The following is a 20,080-nucleotide window of genomic DNA, read 5'->3' as shown; positions in this document are numbered from 1 at the left end:
AGGATCAATAAAACTGACAAAGCCTTAGCTAGACTAACAAAGAAAAAGAGAGAGAAGATTCAAATACACAAAATAAGAAATGAGGAAGGGGATATCACCATTTACCCCACAGAAATAAAGAGTATTATAAAAGGATACTTTGAAAAACTGCCATCAAGGACAATTTAGAGGAAATGGACAAATTCCTAGCAACACATAAGCAACACATAAAACTGATGATCTCAACAGACCCATAACAAGTAAAGAGATAGAATCAGTCATTAAAAACTTCCCAACTAAGAAGTCCAGGACCAGACAGCTTCACAGGTAAATTCTACCAAACATTCCAGAAAGAACTAACACCAATCTTGCTTAAACTCTTCAAAAAAATGAAGTAGAAGGAACACTGCCTAACTCATTCTATGAGGCCAACATTAGTCTAATACCAAAGCCTAAAAAAGACACCACAAGAAAGGAAAATTACAGACAAATCTCTCTAATGAATCTAGATGTTAAAATCCACAACAAAATGTTTGCTAATGGTATTCAAGAAGGCATCAAACAAATTATAAACCATGATCAAGTGGGTTTCATCCCTGGTATGCAAGGATGGTTCAACATAAGAAAATCAATCAAAGTAATACACCACATAAACAGATAGAAAGAAAAAAATCACATTATCATACCTATAGATGCAGGAAAAGCATTAGACAAAATACAGCATCCTTTCCTGATAAAAAACAGTGCAAAAGATAGGAATAGAAGGAAACTTTCAGAACACAAGGAAGGGTATATATGAAAAACCCAGCGCTAACATCATATACAATGGTGAAATCTGAAAATCTTTCCCTCTAGGTCAGGAAAAAGACAAGGATGCCCACTATCATTGCTCCTAGTTAACATTTTGTCAAAAGTACTTGCTTGAGCACTGAAGCAAGGAAAAGATATAGCAGGCATCCAAATTGGAAAGGAAGAAGTAAAAATTTCACTATTTGCAGGCAACACGATCCTATACATAAAAAGCCCTCATAAATGTACAACAAAGCTTCTAGAACTTATAAATGAGCTCAGTAAAGTTGCAGGTTAGAAGATCAATGTGCAAAAATCAGCATTTCTGTACACCAATAATGAGCATTCTGAGGAGGAAATCAAGAAAAATATACCGTTTACAGTAGTAAATACAAGAATCAAATACCTAGCAATGAATCTAACTAAAGATATAAACTTTATACACAGAAAACTACACAGCACTGTTAAAGGAAATCAAAGAAGACTTAAATAATTGGAAGAACATTCTTTGTTCATGGATAGGAAGACTAGATATCATTAAGATGTCTATCCTACCCAAACTAATCTACAAATTTAATGTAATCCCAATAAAAATCAACACAGACCTTGTAAAGAACTGGAAAAACTAAGTATGAAATTTATTTGGAAGGGAAAGAGGCCCTGAATAGCAAGAGACATACTGAAATATAAAAGTGACATCGGAGGAATCACACTACCTGACTTTAAAACATGCTACAAAACATAATGGTCAAAACTGTATGGTGTTGGCACAAGGACAGACATAATGACCAATGTAACTGAACTGAGAGTTCTGATATATATCCTTGCATATAGACTCATCATGTGATATTCAACAAGGCCACCAAGACAACTCATCTGGGAGAGAATGGCCTCTTTGACAAATGGTCCTTGGAGAACTGGATATCTGCATTCAAAAGAATGAGAGAGGAACACCATCTCACACCTTATACAAAAATCAACTCAAGATGGAGCAAAGATCTAAATATAAAAGCCAAGACCATAAAGATCTTGGAAGGCAATGTAGGGAAGGATCTACAGGACCTTGTAATAGGAAATGGCTTCATGAACTTAACACCCAAAGCAAGAACAGTGAAAGAAAAAATAGATAAATGAGACTGCCTCAAAATTAAAACCTTTTGCACCTCAAAATAGTTTGTCAAGAAAGCAAAAAAAACAGGCTACTCAAAGGGAGAAAATATTTGGTAACCATATGTCTGATAGGAGCCTAATATCCAGCATATATAAAGATATCCTATATCTCAAAAATAAAGACAACTCATTTAAAAAATGGGCCAGAGATTTGAACAGACAATTCTCCAAAGAAATACACACATGAAAAAATGCTTACATCACTAGCTGTTAGGGAAATGCAAATCAAAACTACAAGGAGATACCATCTTACAACCATTAGACTGGTAGCTATTAAAAAAGCAGAGGATTACAAGTGTTGGAGAGGATATGGAGGAATGGGAACCTTCATCCACAACTGGTGGGAATGTAAAATGATCCAGCATTGTGGAGGACAGTTTGGCAGTTACTCAAAAAATTAGCTATAGATTTGCCACATAACACAGCAATTCCACTGCTGAGTATATACCCAGAAGAACTGAAAACAAGGACAAGAACAGAAATATGCACATTAATGTTTATAGGGGCATTATTCACTACTGCTAAAAGTTGGAATCAACAAAAATGTCCATCAACAGATGAATGAATAAACAAAATGTGGTATATACATATAATGGAATACTACTCACCTGTAAGAAGGAATACAGTACTAATACAAAGGATAACATGGATGAATCTTGAGGACCTTATATTGAGCAGGCATTGAAGGGCAATTACTACATGACCTCTCTGATATGAATTAAGTAAACCGAGTCATCTCAGAATTAAGAGTCTGGAAGATAGGCTTACAGGAAATGGGGGAGGGGGGAAGGTTGTGGGCCAATGCCCACGTGGGCAAAAACTATGATAAAGTGTAGGTAAGTAGTTGTGCAGTGAAGGGATGTGACGGGGGGTATAGGGATACTATTTGGTTGGGCTATGCAGGCTTGACAGTGGCTAGGGTTCAAAGGATGGTTTGGATGGTCCGTGGAATTGGGGGGGGGCAGTTGTAGGGGGAACAGGTGAACATGAGAGATTGGTGGATATGCAGTTGAAACTATAATGTTGAGAAAACTCTTTAGACAATATAAGGAAGGGTTACTGGTTTAGGGTGTTCGATGGGGAACATTTGGCACAGGGTGCACCTGGGGCAGGCTTCTAGGGAGGGTGTGAGTGCTCATCTTGTCATAGTATTATATCAGTGGGTGGAGATCCATACAAGGAGCAGGAAGGTGTTGTGTCCACATCCTGGAGAGGCCCAATGTTCTCAAACAGAGGAGATGGTGTCTCTTGAGAATATGGGTGACTCCTAATGGGGGAGGACAGACTGTGTGAAATCCTTAGCATTGTTTCAAGTATCTATGAATCTTGTCCTTCAATCAGTGAAGCACAGTTGTCACTCTGGGCCCTGAGGGGAGGGGAAGAGTGGGTAATTGGGGGGGGTGTGCAATGGAAGGTTTCTGCATGATTGTGCAATGATGGATGCAGGCCATGTGAAATTTCACCAAAAATATATAAAAGTTTACGGTCTAAAATGTTAACCATAATGTAAACTACTGACCATGGTAGTAAATTTCATTTACCTCTGCGCTGACCATGGTTAGTAGTTATGTTTCAGTATCTGTACATCAGTTGTAGCAAATGTACCATCCAAATGTAAAAAGATCATTGTTGTGGAAAGGTTAAAAGGGGAGTCTGTTGGGTATATGGGAGTCCTTATATTGTGTATGTGACTTTACTGTAACCTAAAACTTCTTTGAAGATACAATGAAAAAAAAATTAGGAAAGAGGTAAGACACTGAGGAATAGAAGAGACTGCTTTGCCATTGTACATACAACACAATTCATCAATAATATCCAACTGTGAAAACAACCGTTTGACAAAACCTCCTGATATAATGACTAGAGATTCCCAATGGCATTTTTTCCCAATTATATTGATAAATATTAAGAAAGCATTAATCCACCTAAAGAGTACAATCATTGATATTCAGTGTAATCACATTTGTGTATTCATCACCCCAATCACTCCAGGAGCACTTTCACTATTCCAAAAATAGTAAACAAAAAACAAACAAAACTCATCACTCTCAATCTCTCTATGCCTTACCTCATATACACAGCTACTATTCTTTCCTTCTCTAGTATATTTTTATTTATATTTTGTAAAAACACCCTTATATATGCAATATCACCCATATTTGTGTTTTACTACCTTATACAGTTCATGTTAGTTTTTAGCTTTCCTTCTAGTAATATACAATTCTTTAGACTTTCTTTTTCCAACCACCATCCTACCCATACGAGAGTACTGCTAGTCACCAACACCAAGATATGCTTTAACCATTTCTATTCATTTCCAAAGATTTACAAACAACCTTTTAAACAATTCTGCACAGATTAATCCTCAGCTTTCCACTCTCTACCCTCCTTCTATTTTCTGGTGACCTATATTGTAATTATTAACTCCACCAGTTTACACAGCATATTTAGTTCATAATAGTGCAATTACACAGTATTTGTCCTTTTTGTGTCTCTTTTTTTCCCATCAATATAATGTCCTCCAAGTTCATCCATGTTGTCATATACTTTACAGCTTCATTTCTTCTTATGCTTCATAATATTCACCATGCGTATACACTGCAATTTGTTTATCCATTCATCAGTTAAAGAACACCTGGGTTGTTCCCAATTTTTGGCAATCGTGAATGACACTATAAACATTGGTGTGCAGATGTCTGTTTGTGTCTATGCTCTCAGTTCTTCTGGGTATATAACTAGAAACGGTATTGCTGATCTTCTCAAAGAAATGGCTTTTGGTTTTGTTGATTCTATTGTTTTTTCACTCTAAATTTCATTTACCTCTGTGCTGATCTTTACTATCTTGCCTTTGGCTTGGTTTGGGATTAGTTTGCTGTTCTTTTTTTTTATTCCACCAAGTGTGCAGTTAGATTTTCAATTTTAGTTCATTCTTTTGAGGTAAGCATTGAGCGCTATAAATTTCACTCTCAGCACAGCCTTTGCAGTGCCCCATAGGTTTTCATATACTGTGTTCTCATTTTTATTCATCTCAAGATATTTGCTGAATTCTCTTGCAAATTTTTCTTCGACCCACTGATTATTTAAGTGTTGTTCCATCTTTAGATATTTGAATTTTCCCATTTTCTATCCATTTTTGATTTCCAGCTTCACTCCATTATGATCAGAAAATGTGTTTTGTATAATTTCAATCTTTTTAAATTTATTGAGACTTATCTTGTGACCCAACATAGGGTCTATCTTGGAGAAGGATCCATCAGCCCTTAAAAAAATGTATATCCTTCTGTATAGGGAAGCAATGCTCTATAGATGTCTGTTAAGTCTAGTTCATTTACATTATTATTCAAGCTCTCTGTTTATTTATTCAGCCCAGATTTTCCATCCAATACTGAGAGTGATGTATCAAAGTCTCCAACTATTACTGTAGAGACATCTATTTTTCCCTTTAATATACCAGTGTATGACTCACGTATCTTGGGGCACTAAGGTGCATAAATATGTACTATAGTCATTTCTTTTTAGTGAATTCCCCCTTTTATTAATATATAATGACTTTCCTAATCTGTTAACAGTTATACATTTGAAATCTATTTTGTTCATTATTAGTATTGCTACTCTAGCTCTTTTTGATTACTATTTGCATGGAATATCTTTTCCCAACCTTCTGTTTTTAACTTGGTGGTATCCTTACATATGTAGTCATTTCTTGTACACAACATATAGATGTCTCATATTTTATCAATTCTATCAATCTATGTCTTTTGATTAGGGAGTTCAAGCCATTAACATTCAATGTTATTACTATAAAGGCATTACTTACTTCATGCATTTTGTCCTTCAGCTCTCTATTGACACATTGTTCTACTGTCTGTCTTCTTATCCTTCACCTTACCCTTCTTAATGATCTTCATTTCTACACTCTTCTCCAAAGCTCTCGTCCTTGTTTTTTCCTTTCAGATTGCGGCACTCCCTTTAGAATCTCTTGCAAATCTGATCTTTGGTAACATATTCTATCAGTTTTTGTCTGTCAAGACCCTCTTTTGTGAAGGACAGTTTTGCTGGATAAAAAATTCTTGGCTGACGTTTTTCTCTTTCAGTACCTTAAATACATCATACTGCTTTATTCTTGCCTCAATGATTTCTGATGCATGGTTGGCACTTAGTCGTATTGAATTTCCCTTGTATATGATGCATAGCTTTTTTCTTGATGCTTTCAGACCCTCTCCCTATCTCTATCTTGGGCATTCTGAATAGTGTCTTGGGGTAGGTCTATTCATATTTATCCTGTTGGGGTACACTGTCCTTCTTGGGTATTGTTATTTATGTCCTTCATAATGGTTGGGAAGTTTTCATTATTTCTCTAATATTCTTTCTGCCCCCTTTTCATTCACTTTGCTTTCATGGACACCAAAAATGCAAATGTTTATGCATTTTGCATTGTCATTCAATTCCCTGACACTGTTCCATTTCTTCTATTCTCTTCTCTTTCTATTCTATCTTTTCCAGTTCAGATGTTGTCTTTGGAATCACTAATTCTTTCAGCAGTTGAAATCTGCTCTCATGTGCCTCTAATGTATTTTTAATCTCAATCATCACGTAAGTTTCATTCCTAAAAAGTCTCACATTTCTTTGTGGGTTTTCAACTTGTTGTTTATGCTCTCTCAGTGTCTTAAAAAAAATTTTTTTTTCAAGGTCTTCTCAATATCCTTTATTTCTTTTAGTCATATTTTCTTGACATTCTTTGACATGATTTGGGAGACTTGTTTTAAATCCTTTATCTCTTCAGGATATTTGGTTTGTTCTTTTGGCTGGGCCATCTCTTCCTGTTTCTTATTATGGCTTGTAACTTTTTGCTTATCTCTAGGCATCTGAATAGATTGGTGAACTTACTCTGATGGCCAATTTCTTTCTATTACATATTGTTTCGTCCCCCCCCCCACACACACACACAGCTATATTAACATTTGTTTTACCTTAATGGAAGTCTTTAAAATTGCCCTGCTTAAATTTTCGAAGTGGGCCAGAAACTCACTATTGGGACCAAGATTTTCTCCCATGGATTGGATACAGAGAGTACAGGGAACAGATTTTATCCATGAAAGTTCCAGACCAGCCAGATGGCAATGGTCAGCACACCTTTGCACAGAAGTATTTTAGCCTGGGCTCTCCTGTGTTGAATCTCCACACCAGAGATTCCAAGTGCACTCTGCTTGCTGAATTCATTGAAGAAAAAGACTCCAACCTCCCCCTCCCTCTTCCCTTTAATCAGCTGACAGGGAGGAAGGTATCTGTTCCCATTTCAGCTGACTGCAGTTATCCAGGAATGTTACCCAACTTAACATCTTGGGGGTGGGTGAGAGAAGCCCTTCCTGGCCAACACAGGGGCTGGTAAGTAATGTTTATCATTTGGGCTTCTGTGTCTCTCTGCCCCTCATGCTCATGGGAGTTGTGTAGCACTGTCCTTGCCTGCTGACCCTTAAAGCAGGTTCTACAGAGAGCTTCATTGTTTTTGAGAGCATTCAGCTCTGCTGGTTGATCCCTCACCATTTTCCCATGATCACCCCAAGGTATTTAAAGATTAATTTCTTTCCCCACTCGTTTGTGCTCTCTGCTGTGTCTCTTCACTGTGTGCTTTGTCTGCTTGTCTTCTTTGTGTAGCAGGCACTGGGAACAAAATCTGGGTGCCCCATATGAGGAGGAACCCTATAGCTTGACCCATATCCGCTCCCTGCTCGTCTCCTTGTTGTATCTCCTTGTTGTGTCAGCTTACTATACCAGCCCACTGTGTAAGTTCACTGTCTTGTCTTTTTATTGTTTTAATGTGTTCTTTTAAATTTTTAAAAAATTGCCCCTTCTCATTAAATGGATTCCTTGTCTCTCTGCTTGTTTACAGAGGTGGTACTGGAACCAAACCCAGGATCACCCACATGGGAGGCAGGCACCTAACTGCTTCAGTCACATTCAACAACCCCAACAACTAATGGTATTTAAAAGCTGCTTTTTTTTTTTAAAGATTTATTTTTTCTTTCTTTCTCTCCCTCTCCCTCCGCCCCCAGTTGTCTGCTCTCTGTGTCCATTCGCTGTGTGTTCTTCTGTGTCCACTTGTGTTCTTGTCAGCAGCACTGGGAAGCTGTGTCTCTTTCTGTTGCACCATCTTACTGCGTCAGCTCTGTGTATGTGGCGCCACTCCAGGGCAGGCTGCACTTTTTTTGCATGGGGTGGCTCTCCTTGCAGGCACACTCCTTGTGTGTGGGGCCCATGCAGGGGACACCCATGTGGCACGGCACTTCTTGCGCACATCAGCACTGTGCATGGGCCAGCTCAACACACGGGTCAGGAGGCCCTGGGTTTGAATCCTAGACCTCCCATGTGGTAGGTAGATGCTCTATCAGTTGAGCTAAATCTGCTTCCCAAAAGCTGCTTTCTTTATGGGTTGCTGTTTGGGAAAGATACACACCACAGAGTTGACCTCCAATGATGAGACGTCATCACTCTAGCCCATGACCTCATCACTAAGGCCCTCACCTCCCATTCAATCAACCACAGGAGTTGGAGTACAGGAATTAGCACTACTTGCAGGCCTGGGACAAATTTTTAATATATGTCACTGAAATAGCAGCCCATAAACAACTACTGAACTACTGGGTGTGCCACCACCATGAACAGGCATATTCCCCCAAGTTTGTACCAGAAGTGGCCTCAGATGACCCCTCGTCTTAGAAAAAGGTCACTCAGCCTTAGACTTCCCTAAAGCTACACTATGATCCCAGGGTGGCAACTATCTGTCAATCCACAAATCTTCCTAACAGAAAGATGCAACTCGTACAGACCAAGGCTATGATGACATTAAATTCAAATACCACTTGTGTTCTATATATGTTCCAACCTCCAGGCTGCTTTCCCACTCCCCCTACATTATTTTGTGCTTTCTTTCTTCCCCAATAATGGACAACTATGAAGATACTTCAAATTTTCAAATCCCTTCATCTCTGTTATCCTACCTTACTGATCTTTCAACCGTTTCTATTATTAGTTCTCTTTATTAGATCTTCTCATTCACACTTCTGTCTACCCACACTGCCCTAAACTAAAGCCCTGCTCTCTTGCCTTACTGTTCTACTTCCCAGTGGTATTATTTTTTACCTTTAGGATCCAACGCATCTTGTTATAGACTTGACAAATAAATGATGAATCCCCCTTACTACCTAACATGTGGACTTAAAAGCCCATCGTACATGATCACTTTTTTTTTTTTTTCACTTTCTTAAGTTCATGCCAAACTCCAAATAACTGGGTCTCTTATGTGGAAAATAGCTGGCAATTTCTGACACACTTCTGGATACTTATCCCAGAGAACTGAAAAAATGTAATAAAATATGGATTAGAGTGGACTTTTATTCTACTATAGATCTATTGTGACAAGTAATGGAAGAAACTATAGCATTGATCTGGAGAAAGTGACCATGGTAGTTGCTGAGAGCAGGGAGAGAGAAAAGATACATTGTGGGGGCATTTTTGGGACTTGGGAATTGTCCTACATAATATTGCAGGGACAGATGCTGGACATTATATATCCTGCCATATCCCACTGACTGTACAGGGGGAGAGTGTGAACTACAATGTAAACTGTAATCCATGCAGTGCAGCAGTGCTCCAAAATGTATAAAAAATAAATAAGATAAAATAAAAAGACCATCTTGTCACTAGGATGAAAATAAACTATAAGCATGCAAAGAGAGAAGCAGGGAGCCAAGAGACTACTACAGTGACCAGGTAAGAGACGGTGACAGAACAAGGGTTGCCACAATGAAGACGGTTAAGAAATGATCTGAACATCAGCACATATTGTGCTCCAGTCTGGACTATTCTTCTTCACTAACCTACTCATGTGGTGGACTCACCTGACCTTCAAATCTGTCTCTCCCTTTTTGAAGTCTTCTCAAACCTGTTATTCTCAATTAAATCCAGACTTTCTTTTTTTTTCTTTTTTAAGACTTATTTTTCTTCCCTTCCCCCACCCCCCAGTTGTCTGCTCTCTGTGTCCATTAGCTGTGTGTTCTTCTGTGACTGCTCCCATCCTTATCAGCGGCACTGGGAATCTGTTTTTCTTTTTGTTGCATCATCTTGTTGTGTCAGCTCTCCATGTGTGCGGCACCATTCTTGGGCAGGCTGAACTTTCTTTCGTGCTAGGCAGCTCTCCTTACGGGGCACACTCCTTGTGCATGGGGCTCCCCTATGTGGGGGACACCCCTGCATAGCACGGCACTCCTTGTGCACATCAGCACTGTGCATGGGCCAGCTCCACATGGGTCAAGGAGGCCCAGGGTTTGAACCGTGGACCTCCCATTTGGTAGGCGGATGCCCTATCCATTGGGTCAAGTCTGCTTCCCTATATTCAGACTTTCTCTTCCTTCCTTTCCCTCTGAACTCCCATAAATACTAAAGGCATTTCATTATTAGAATGCATATCTGTCTAGATCAAAATTATTAATGTTATTGTCTGTCTCCCCATCAGATTATGGGTGCCTTGAGGCCATGCTTCCTTATATATCTTTGGATATTCAGGATGTGGTTTTCATAAATGCTCAATAAAAGCCTAGTAAATGAATGGAAAAAAAATGTACATGAATGTTTATAGCAGCATTAAAAGGTCAAAAACAAAATCAAATAAAATGTCCTAAAAGAGATGAAATGCTAAACAATCTGTTAAAATTCACACAATGGAACACTGTACAGCAATAAAAGAAATAAACTATTTACATGAACTATAGTTCTTAAAAAAACACTATTTGAAAGGGGATGTATGAGGAAATATACCAAATCTATGCTATGGACCATAGTTAGTGATAACAGACTGATCATGTTCTTTCATAATCTGTAATAAATGTTATAATTAAGTAGGTGTTAGTGGAGGGGTAATGTATGGGAATTATGCACATAATGCACCACTGTTTTGCAAGCTCACAACTTCCCAAATAAATAAATAAGAACAGAAGTGCAGATGTGGCTCAAGAAGCTAGGAACCCACCTCCACCTGGCAGGTCCCAGGGTAAGTTCTCCGTGCCTCCAAAAAGAAGATGAGGTGACACAGTAAGCAGGGAGCAGATGTAGCACAAAAGGTTGGACAACCACCTCCCACAAGAGAGGTGCAAGTTCAGTTCCTGGTGCCTCCTAAAGAAGATGAGCACACAATGAGTAGACACAATGAGCAGGCACAATGAACAGAGATGACGTGCAGAGACAACAAGCAAATAATGAGTCAGCAGATAAGGGAGCCATCTCAGAAGGAAAAAATAAAACAAAACAAAAACAGTAAGAAAATGAAAAGGCAAGTCAAAGATGGAGACAAAAAGTTGGATAAACATATATACAATATAGATGAAAATACTTTCAACTCAGCAAGGAAAACATCTAAAGAACAAAAAAAAGGGCTGAAGATTTGTCCAATTTGAGTAAACATTAAGCTAAAGAGTTTGCTAAAGATTTACGAATGGCCAGGAAATACAGGAAAAGAGTTTCAACATTGCTACTTATCAAAGAATGAAAATAAAAATATAATGAGAGAGCATATGTGGTCAAGCGGTTGGGCTTCCATGTACCACATGGGAGGTCCCAGGTTTGATTCTAGGTGCCTCCTAAAGAAGATGTCAAGACAGCAAGCTGACCTGACAGGTTGGCATGGCAAGATAGTCAACAAGACAATACAACGAAGAGATACAATAAGGAAACACAATGAGAAGCACAACAAGTGGGAACAGAGGTAGCTCAAGCCATTAGGCGCCTCACTCCCATATGGGAAGTAGTGGGTTCAGTTCCTGGGTCCTCCTAAAAAAAAAAAGATAAGCATGCAATGAACAAGCACAGAGAGCAGAGTGCAAGTGCAAATAAAGGGGGGAAGAAATCCATAAATAAAATAAATCTTTAAAAATAAGAATATGTGCTAAACCAACATAGATAACCAAAGGCAATGAGAATTCTTGTACATTATTAATGTACATGAAAAACAGCACGGCCTGCTTGAGAGCTCATACAAAGGTGTTCACCCTCTGCCTGTTTTCAGGAGTTTTTTTTTTTTTTATTTTTTGCATATAATTGTTATAAAAATATTTTGTACTGAAATCATTACTGATCCACATGAAGTTGTAAAATGGTATTCTCCATCAAGTTCCTCCCAACAGTTACATCCCCTTTAACTATAATACAGTATAAATATCACTAAATTGACATTTGGCAGTTTTAGTAAGATATATATTCAGAGACCCTTCAAGCAAATTCTTTGGTATTTACACAAGATAAATGAAAAGAGATGATGATACAAAGACCTGTATACAAATGTTCATAGAAATGTTATTCATAAGAGACCTAACTGAAAAAAAAAAGATGTCTGTCATCTGATAAATGGTAACAAATTGTAGTTTATATGTACAAAGGAATGCTACTCCAGATAAAAAGAATAAACTACTGATATAGATGAACAAATATATACATTTCAAAAGCATTATGAAAAGTGAAAAGAGCCAGACCCAAGAGATGATATACTTAATGATTCTCCTCATGTAAAATGTAAGAAATGGCAAAAATTTTTGCAATAGAAAGCAAATAAGTGGCTGCCAGGGTCAGAGGAGTAGGGATGGAGGAAGAGGACTTGCTGTAAAGTGATATGAGAAAATTTTTTGAGGTAATGAAAATATTCCAAATCATGACTTTGTTGGTAGTAGTGAACTGAATACATCTCCAAAACACATGAGAGTTGTACACTGAAAACTACGGAATTTTATTTTCTCTTAAATACATGTGACTAAAGTTTAAAAAAAAAGAAAAAACTGAAATTTACTCTATAAGGAGTTCATGTTAGGATCTGCTCACCCACTGAGATGAGGTGGCTGTAGTTCTCCAGCATCACATCTCTGTACAGGGTCCTCTGAGCAGGGCCCAGGTGCTGCCACTCCTCCTGGGTGAACTCCACAGCCACGTCCCTGAACGACACTGAGGCCTGTAACAGCACATTTCTGGTAAATCTGAAGGATCCACAAACAGGTGATATGGAAAATACCTTAGCTGAACTTTGACCATGTTTACTGTTGAGAGTTTTCAACAAAATCCTATAAAAGATGCCTATGATGGTCCTAATATAGAAATATTGATGAGTAGAGCTCTCTATAAAAGCTCAGGGCAAATGCTTCAGGAACTCTGGGTATGGATAAGGCAGAGAGAACCACAGAGCGATTCTCAAATTTAATATTTGATGATGCCTCTGTAGATAAATACCACAGTATAAACTTCCATATTCTATTCTTTGTTGCTAGTCTGACAATCATTTGGATTTTTAAAAAAACACTGAACTTGTATACGGCCACTTGCTAACTTGACAGATTAATTCTGACACTTTATATGTAAATTTTCTGGATTTTCTACATACACAATAATATTATGTCTGAAAAATGGGGATTTTGCCTTTCTAATTTGGTACCTTCTATTTCTTATTCTTTCATAATATCCCTGGTTAAAATTTCCAATAATATACTCAGTAATTAAAAGAGCTTGATCTTTGTATTTGGAGAAATGCACTAACCTAGGAAAGAGAAGAAAAAGTCAGAAATAGGCACAAATACATATGATTTAATAATTATAATACAGGTGGCATCTCAAATAGGTGGAGAAAGGCTGGATGTCAATGTTATAGATGTAACAAGATGGCACTCTGGGATATTAAAGAAAGACTGATATATCACCCCACAGAGTAGGCCAAATTACAAATGTATAAAAAGATCTCACCCTGTAAAAGAAAATCTGTCACATTCTAGAAGACTAAACAGAAGGAGTCTTTACAATGTTACAGTGGGAAATGCACAACTATGATTCAAATTCCAAAATCAAAATGGAAAACACTGCTAAATTGTCAATATGAAAACATTTGTCTGTATGGGAAAAAAATCACAGTTAAGGCAAATATACAAATGTCAAACTCTAGGAAGATTATACAATAAAAATCACACGCAGAATAGGGCTAGCAAGACATACTAGATACTACAATTAAAATACTAGCACATCAATAGAAAAATGGATACCAGATAACAAGTGTGATAGAAGGCAATACAAATGAAATATGGAGCAACCAGTGTGGAAGGCAGTTGGTGCTTCCTCAGAAAGGTAGGTATACAATTACTATCTAACCCGGCAGTCTGACTTCTAGGAATATACTCAATATATCTGAAAGCCGGGAGTCGAACAGATATTTGCACACCTATGTTCATGGTGGTGTTATTTACAAATGCCAAAAGGTAAAAAGAACCAAAGTGTCCATCAACCAATGAATGGATATTATTAGGCAAGAAAAAGAAATGAGTTCTGACATAGGTAATGACATGGATTAACCTTGAAAATGTCCTGTTGATGAAATAAGCCAGACATAAAAGACATACTCCAGTATCTTCTTCTAGTATTTGGATTTCAGTTTTTGCTGCCCAGTAATTATTTCTGCATTTGACTATTAATTCCTTTGGGATGTATTTGTACTTTAAAGAATGAACTAATTTTGTTTTCCCCCTAACATTTATCAATGGCCCCAAACCATTTATTAAACAACCTTTCATTTCCTCTTTGATGTTTTCTTAAATATTTCAAATAAGAGTAGTTACGAATTTACAGAACACTCGTGCATAAAATACAGAATTCCCATATACCACTGAATGCAAGGCATTGATTGGTGTAGAATATTTGCCACAATTGATTACAGCACTTTTTATTATTGTACTTTTTTGAAAGGGTGATTTTTAAAGTCACCTTAGATTTATTGTTGATATATGCATGTATTATTTCTGTACTGTATAGTTTTATTGTCCTTTTTCTTTACTGTTGTACTAGAATCAAGTGTTAATCACCTTACTTTAATAATATAGCTTTATAACTTATAGGGAATCCACCTTATCACACCTGTTCTAAAATTTCTTGACAATTTTGCATATTTACTTTTAAGACTTAATGAACAAAGCTCTAACAAAGTCCATTTTGATTGGGATGGAAAAGAAATGATGAATATTTCATAAGGAATAGAGATCATTAAAATATTTATATTCTCATTTCAAGATTAAATATATTTTTGTAAACTTTGATAGTTTTCCTCATATAGATATTTCTTCCCTCATACAGATTTTATATATTTTTATTAAACTAACATCCGATTTTTGGTTGTTGCAGTGGTCAATGGGAATAATCTTCCTTTGTCTAGTGTAATTGGTTTTTACCTTTATAAAGAAACCTATTGCTCTTTGTTTATATTTCTTGTATCAGTATCTTAATTTAACTGTTTTATTAAGTCTGATGGTTGTTGATAAGATTCTCCCTGATTTTTCTAGGTAAAGTCATCCTGTACAAGCATTGTTTCTTGTGAGGATAACTGAAATAGACTCCAACACTCTTCCTATTTCCACTTCCACCACGAGTACCTCAATACCTTCTTGTATTTCTAACAGTATCACTGTTCTTATTTTAAAATACATGCCAAGCTGTTCTTTCTCAGCTCAGAACCCTGTGGAATCACTGAACTAGGTAGACAGTGATACTGTGCTCATGATCTTGAAGACTCAATATGATCAATAGGTCATGTAATGAATATCAAAATCTCAGAAATATTTTAAACATTTATGTAATGGTGCAAACAACCCAAAATATACCAAGCAATTCTGTAAGAGATCCAAAATTGGAAGACATATTACCTCATTTCAAGAAATACTGTAAAGTCTGTCTTTCATAAATGCCCAAAACGTATTCATCATAATTCAATGCAAATTAATGACTAACACGTCATCTTAGCAAAATGGTAATTGGAGGAGACCTACTCCCTCTGATACAGGTTACCTACCAAAAACTGATCGCAAACGTCAAAATCAATGGGGAGATTTCCCCTGACAACTGATCTATTTCTAGCTTTCCTTTTCCAATTAATGTATGGACCTTATAAACGTCCTAAATCCATTTCAATAAATGTGGAGAATAAAGAAAGCTCACCTGAGATTTTTTCATTATCTGCAGCTCTTAGGAGATTGTAGAGATGGTTCAGCTGGGGGAACAGAAAGAGAAGAGGGGTCAAGAGATCAAGTGAACCATAAAAATTCCTAGATTCACCTCCTAAAAATTTGATAACTTCAGCTGAGAGCAGCCTCCCTTTGGGAAGAGAACACTCTGGGCCCTGAAAAGGTATGAGTAGGATCATGTTGCGGTGGTAGTATCTGTTCACATGTAATTCTGAAATTGCCATGGGGCTTAAATCTGGAACTCTTCACTGGATGAATATAAACATTTCTCAGTCAATTAAATGACAATGCCTGTTCTTCTCAGAAATAAACACTATTCTTTCATGAGGGTACATCATTTTTTAGTTTTCTCAATAATCCTGTTTACCCCTTAAAGTAAAAATTCAAATAGAACACAGAAGAAAAAAAAGAGAATGCTTTAAGGCAAAGGATTTTAATTCTTTAACCGTGATGCAGTTTCTCAAAAGGTCTTTTACAAATACATAACTTTTTTACCATTGAAGCTGTGGGTTTACAGAACAATCATGCATAAAATATGTGATTCACATGCACCACCCAACACGCATTGGTGTTGAACATTTATCACAACTGACAGTAGTATTTTTAAAATAAGTGTACTATTTTGTTTTGTTTTAACAAGAACTATCTTATTACAATTCATGAAAGGTCATTTAAATAGTACTATTAACAATGTTCATATTTTATAATAGGTATTAAATATATATATTCCCATATACCACCCTATAATTTAACACTAAAAGGCCCTTTTGATAAGATGATCCTATTGACTGATCTGTGAGAATGAACTGCTCTGGATTTTCCTCCTAGCTCTGCCACCAACAACCTGGATGTCCTTGGACAAGTTCCTCAACTCATTAGGCCCAAAGACTTTAAAGGTTTCAAAGGAATCTGAAGTAGATAACCGGGGAAAATGCTCCTGAATCATCACTGTAAGGTTCTCTGAGATCAGGAAAATATGAGTGGTGAGACATGAGGTAATGGACATGAGTCACAGCAGAGCATATTGTAGGTAGAAGAACTAACACAACAGGAACTCTTATGGTTGGGTGGAAACAGAATTTCCTCCGGCTGGTTTTCCCTTACCTCCATACCTTTCCAAAACAACTTCTCTATGAAATGGGCCTTCCTCGGCAGCCTGCTACTGGGCCTCTGAAATTCACCTTGATCTTCTCAAAGTGGCCCAAACCCTTCACTGTCACACAGTCTGTGGTGGCTCCTGGATGTGGCGCTATCTGGATCATTCTGGGGAGGGAACACAAGAAAGCGCTTCTAGCCAGGCACTTCAGAACCTGCTCCTTTCCGGTTTCTTCTATCTGCTCTAAGGTTACGGTTAAGAACCGAAATCCAAGAGGGACAGTCGGTTTTAGGTAAGAGTCTAGCTCCTGGGGTCCGCGTGCTTCCTACCGCATTGGGGCTGCTTCGTTCCAGGGATCTGAGAACTGGAACTGACAAATTTTAGGGCCAAAACCTGACTCTTGGAATTCCTTTATCAGACTTAAAACACAGATAGCTTTAAAACACAGGAAGGGATAGGAACTTGGTCTGACCCAAGGTTTTTCAAAAGACACTAGAAATCAGAATGCATTTGCCACGGTTCGCCAACCTTGACCTTCCCGGTGCCGACCGTCCGGACCCGCGCGCGCACAGTCGACGAGCGGTCGGAGCTTCCCGGGACTTCCCGTTCTCGCTGCCCAAGGAAAAGGCCGTCCCTCCCGGCAGCTGCCCACGCGCTCTTACCCAAGCTGCGCAAAGTTCACCCCATAAAGTGATTCGAAACGCCGCCGGGTAAATCGTAGACGGTTGAATGCGGAAGCTCGTATAAAACCGCACAGGTGGACAGAAAACCTTAGGCTTTCGTTCCAGAATGCCGCGCTATAGGTCAGTGCGAGTCCAGACTACATTTCCCACAAACCTTCACGTCCGGTCATTGAAGCGACGTTCCGGCGGCTCAGCTTTCTGGAAGGTTGAGGGTTGGTGTTTTGAAAGGTCTTATTTCATCAGCTTCACTTTTAAATCACAGAGTTTAAGGGTTAAACTGGAACCTTTTGGCAGAATCCAAAGCGTTGATCTGGAAGGAAAGAAAAACCTTTTTTCATTAGATATTTGGAGACACTTGAGAAAACCTGAATACGAACTGGACGTAAAAATATTAAGGAAGGATAATGTAGATTTTAAGTGTGAAAAAAAATTGGAAATTGTGTCGGAATTTAACTGGTTTGTTAAAGTCCCGGTTATTGAACTGTTTATGATTGAAATTATATAACTTTAAGGTTAAATTTACTGCATAATTTATAAAACTTATCCTGAGACTTCCTTCCTTGGGTTTTCATAAATCCTGGACACATCCATCCTAGAGTCTGGAACATAAACCCTCGGAACCCAGGTTGGGGATTCTAAGAAGTAGCCACGACTGGTGCTGTAGTGGTGCACTTAGAGGGTATATACGGAAACTTAAGATTTTTATGCAAACGATCTTTCTTGCTGAATTACGTTGTTAGACAAGATTTCACGTTAATGATCTTGGATTTTCATGCGCATAAGACACAACTGGTTGTTTGAAGGTGAATATGCCACAGAAAAACATGTTCTTAAATTTATTCCATTCCTGTGGGTGTGTACTTAATGTAAATAGGACCCTTATTGAGGGTACTTCAATACAGCCAGGTCCACCTCAATCAAAAGGCTCTTAATCCTATTATTGGAATGGAATGGAAATCAGGGAAACAAAGCCACAGGAAGAAAGAAGTAAAAAAAAGGAAACCAGATAGGCAACAGAAAGGGCAAGAGAGGCCACCATGTGTATTGCCATGTGACAAGCCAAGGGCCAAGAGTTGCCAGTTTGCAGGCCATGAATGTTACAGTCTTCAGGGAGAAATCATCTTCTTCACCCCATATGGAATGAAATGTAAAATTCCCTACCCTTATGGAGGTTTATGATTGGTATTTTTATGAGGAGTCCAACAATCACCTTTTGGAGGAGTAGGCTTCACACAGGGAGATACATCTGCTGATGTATTCAGTAGACACTGTGTAAGAAGAAATGAAATTGGGCCATGTATGAGAACATGGATGAATCATGAGGAAATTATGCTGAAAGAAGCCACACACAAAAGGTCAAATACTGTAAGGTCACACTATGCACTAAATACAAAGAATAAACACATGGAGATAAAATCTAGAGTGTAAGTTACTAGGAGATGGGATGAGGGCTGAGAAAGGGTGTTGATACTTTATGTAGAATTTTTCACTAGTTTGACTGTAAAATGTGAAAATGGATAGAGTTGATGCTAATGCATTATAGTGAGTATAACTAATATGGCTGAGTTATAAATGTGATTGCGGCTGAAAACAGTCTAGGGATATATATGTCCATTAAAAGAAAGCTAGAGAATAATCTAGGGACTGTAAAACATACTGAACTTGGTGGTGGATAAGGACTGTGGTTAATAATACAAATGCAAGAATATTCTTCTATGAAGTAGGATAAATTTATGTCATTATTACAAGGTGGTAAGAATATGTTGATGCATGATAAAAATACAAGTCACGTCCTGTAAATCTAACATTTTTCATGGGCTGTGGCCTTTGTGTTCTGTTCAGCTCTAATTGACTTTTTCAGACTTTAACTTATTTGAATCAAGGTATAAAATTCTACTGTCTTCATTTGAAAATACCAAGGTTCTAGATGGACAGACCAAACTTCCTTCCATAAAATCAGAACTGCCAAACATTTTTCTATGTGTTTTATCTCCTGACATTTTAAAAAACCAATCAATTTTATTGGTACATATTACCAAAGCATACTATTCAACCAAAGTGTTCAATAAATGGTATTGTATATAATCACATAGTTGTGCCTGCACTATTTCGATCATTACCAGGGCATTTTCATCTTCTTTATTTTTTTAAGATACTTAGTTTATAAAAGTGTCATATAAAAATACAGGGGATTCCTATATGCTCCGCTCCCCACAGCTCCCACATTTTCCAACATTAACAAAATCCTTCATTAGTGAGGTATATTCACTGCAATTGATGAACATATTTTGGAGCATTGTCACTAAGTGTGGATTAAAAATTCCATTGTAGGT

At 37.7% G+C, this 20,080-nt stretch overlaps 1 protein-coding gene across 10 annotated transcripts in view; it reads right to left on the bottom strand.

Moving 5' to 3' along the window:
- The window catches only part of LOC101431040 (zinc finger protein 157-like), a 33,873-nt gene extending 15,816 nt beyond the window's left edge, over positions 1-18,057 (bottom strand). For 2 of the 10 annotated variants that reach the window (XM_071216603.1, XM_071216602.1), the window contains exons 1-6: positions 17,902-18,057; positions 17,073-17,231; positions 15,943-15,994; positions 12,802-12,928; positions 11,722-11,760; positions 10,964-11,106 (exon numbers count right to left, since the gene is read on the bottom strand). In XM_071216603.1, the coding sequence (XP_071072704.1) occupies positions 10,964-11,106; positions 11,722-11,760; positions 12,802-12,928; positions 15,943-15,994; positions 17,073-17,078 (367 nt within the window). In that variant the 5' untranslated portion in view covers positions 17,079-17,231; positions 17,902-18,057. Of the gene's footprint in view, positions 1-10,963; positions 11,107-11,721; positions 11,761-12,801; positions 12,929-13,005; positions 13,020-15,942; positions 15,995-17,072; positions 17,232-17,726; positions 17,856-17,901 lie in introns of those variants that run through there. The other 8 variants (XM_058301500.2, XM_071216604.1, XM_012522856.4 and 5 more) reach the window with 5 other exon arrangements.
- Between the last annotated feature and the right edge of the window lie 2,023 nt (positions 18,058-20,080).

The sequence above is a fragment of the Dasypus novemcinctus genome, chromosome 8 (assembly GCF_030445035.2).
Source record: "Dasypus novemcinctus isolate mDasNov1 chromosome 8, mDasNov1.1.hap2, whole genome shotgun sequence".
In the NCBI taxonomy this organism is placed as follows: domain Eukaryota; kingdom Metazoa; phylum Chordata; class Mammalia; order Cingulata; family Dasypodidae; genus Dasypus; species Dasypus novemcinctus.
Note: the sequence above shows the minus strand (reverse complement) of the source record. Positions and strands in the feature narration are given on the sequence as shown.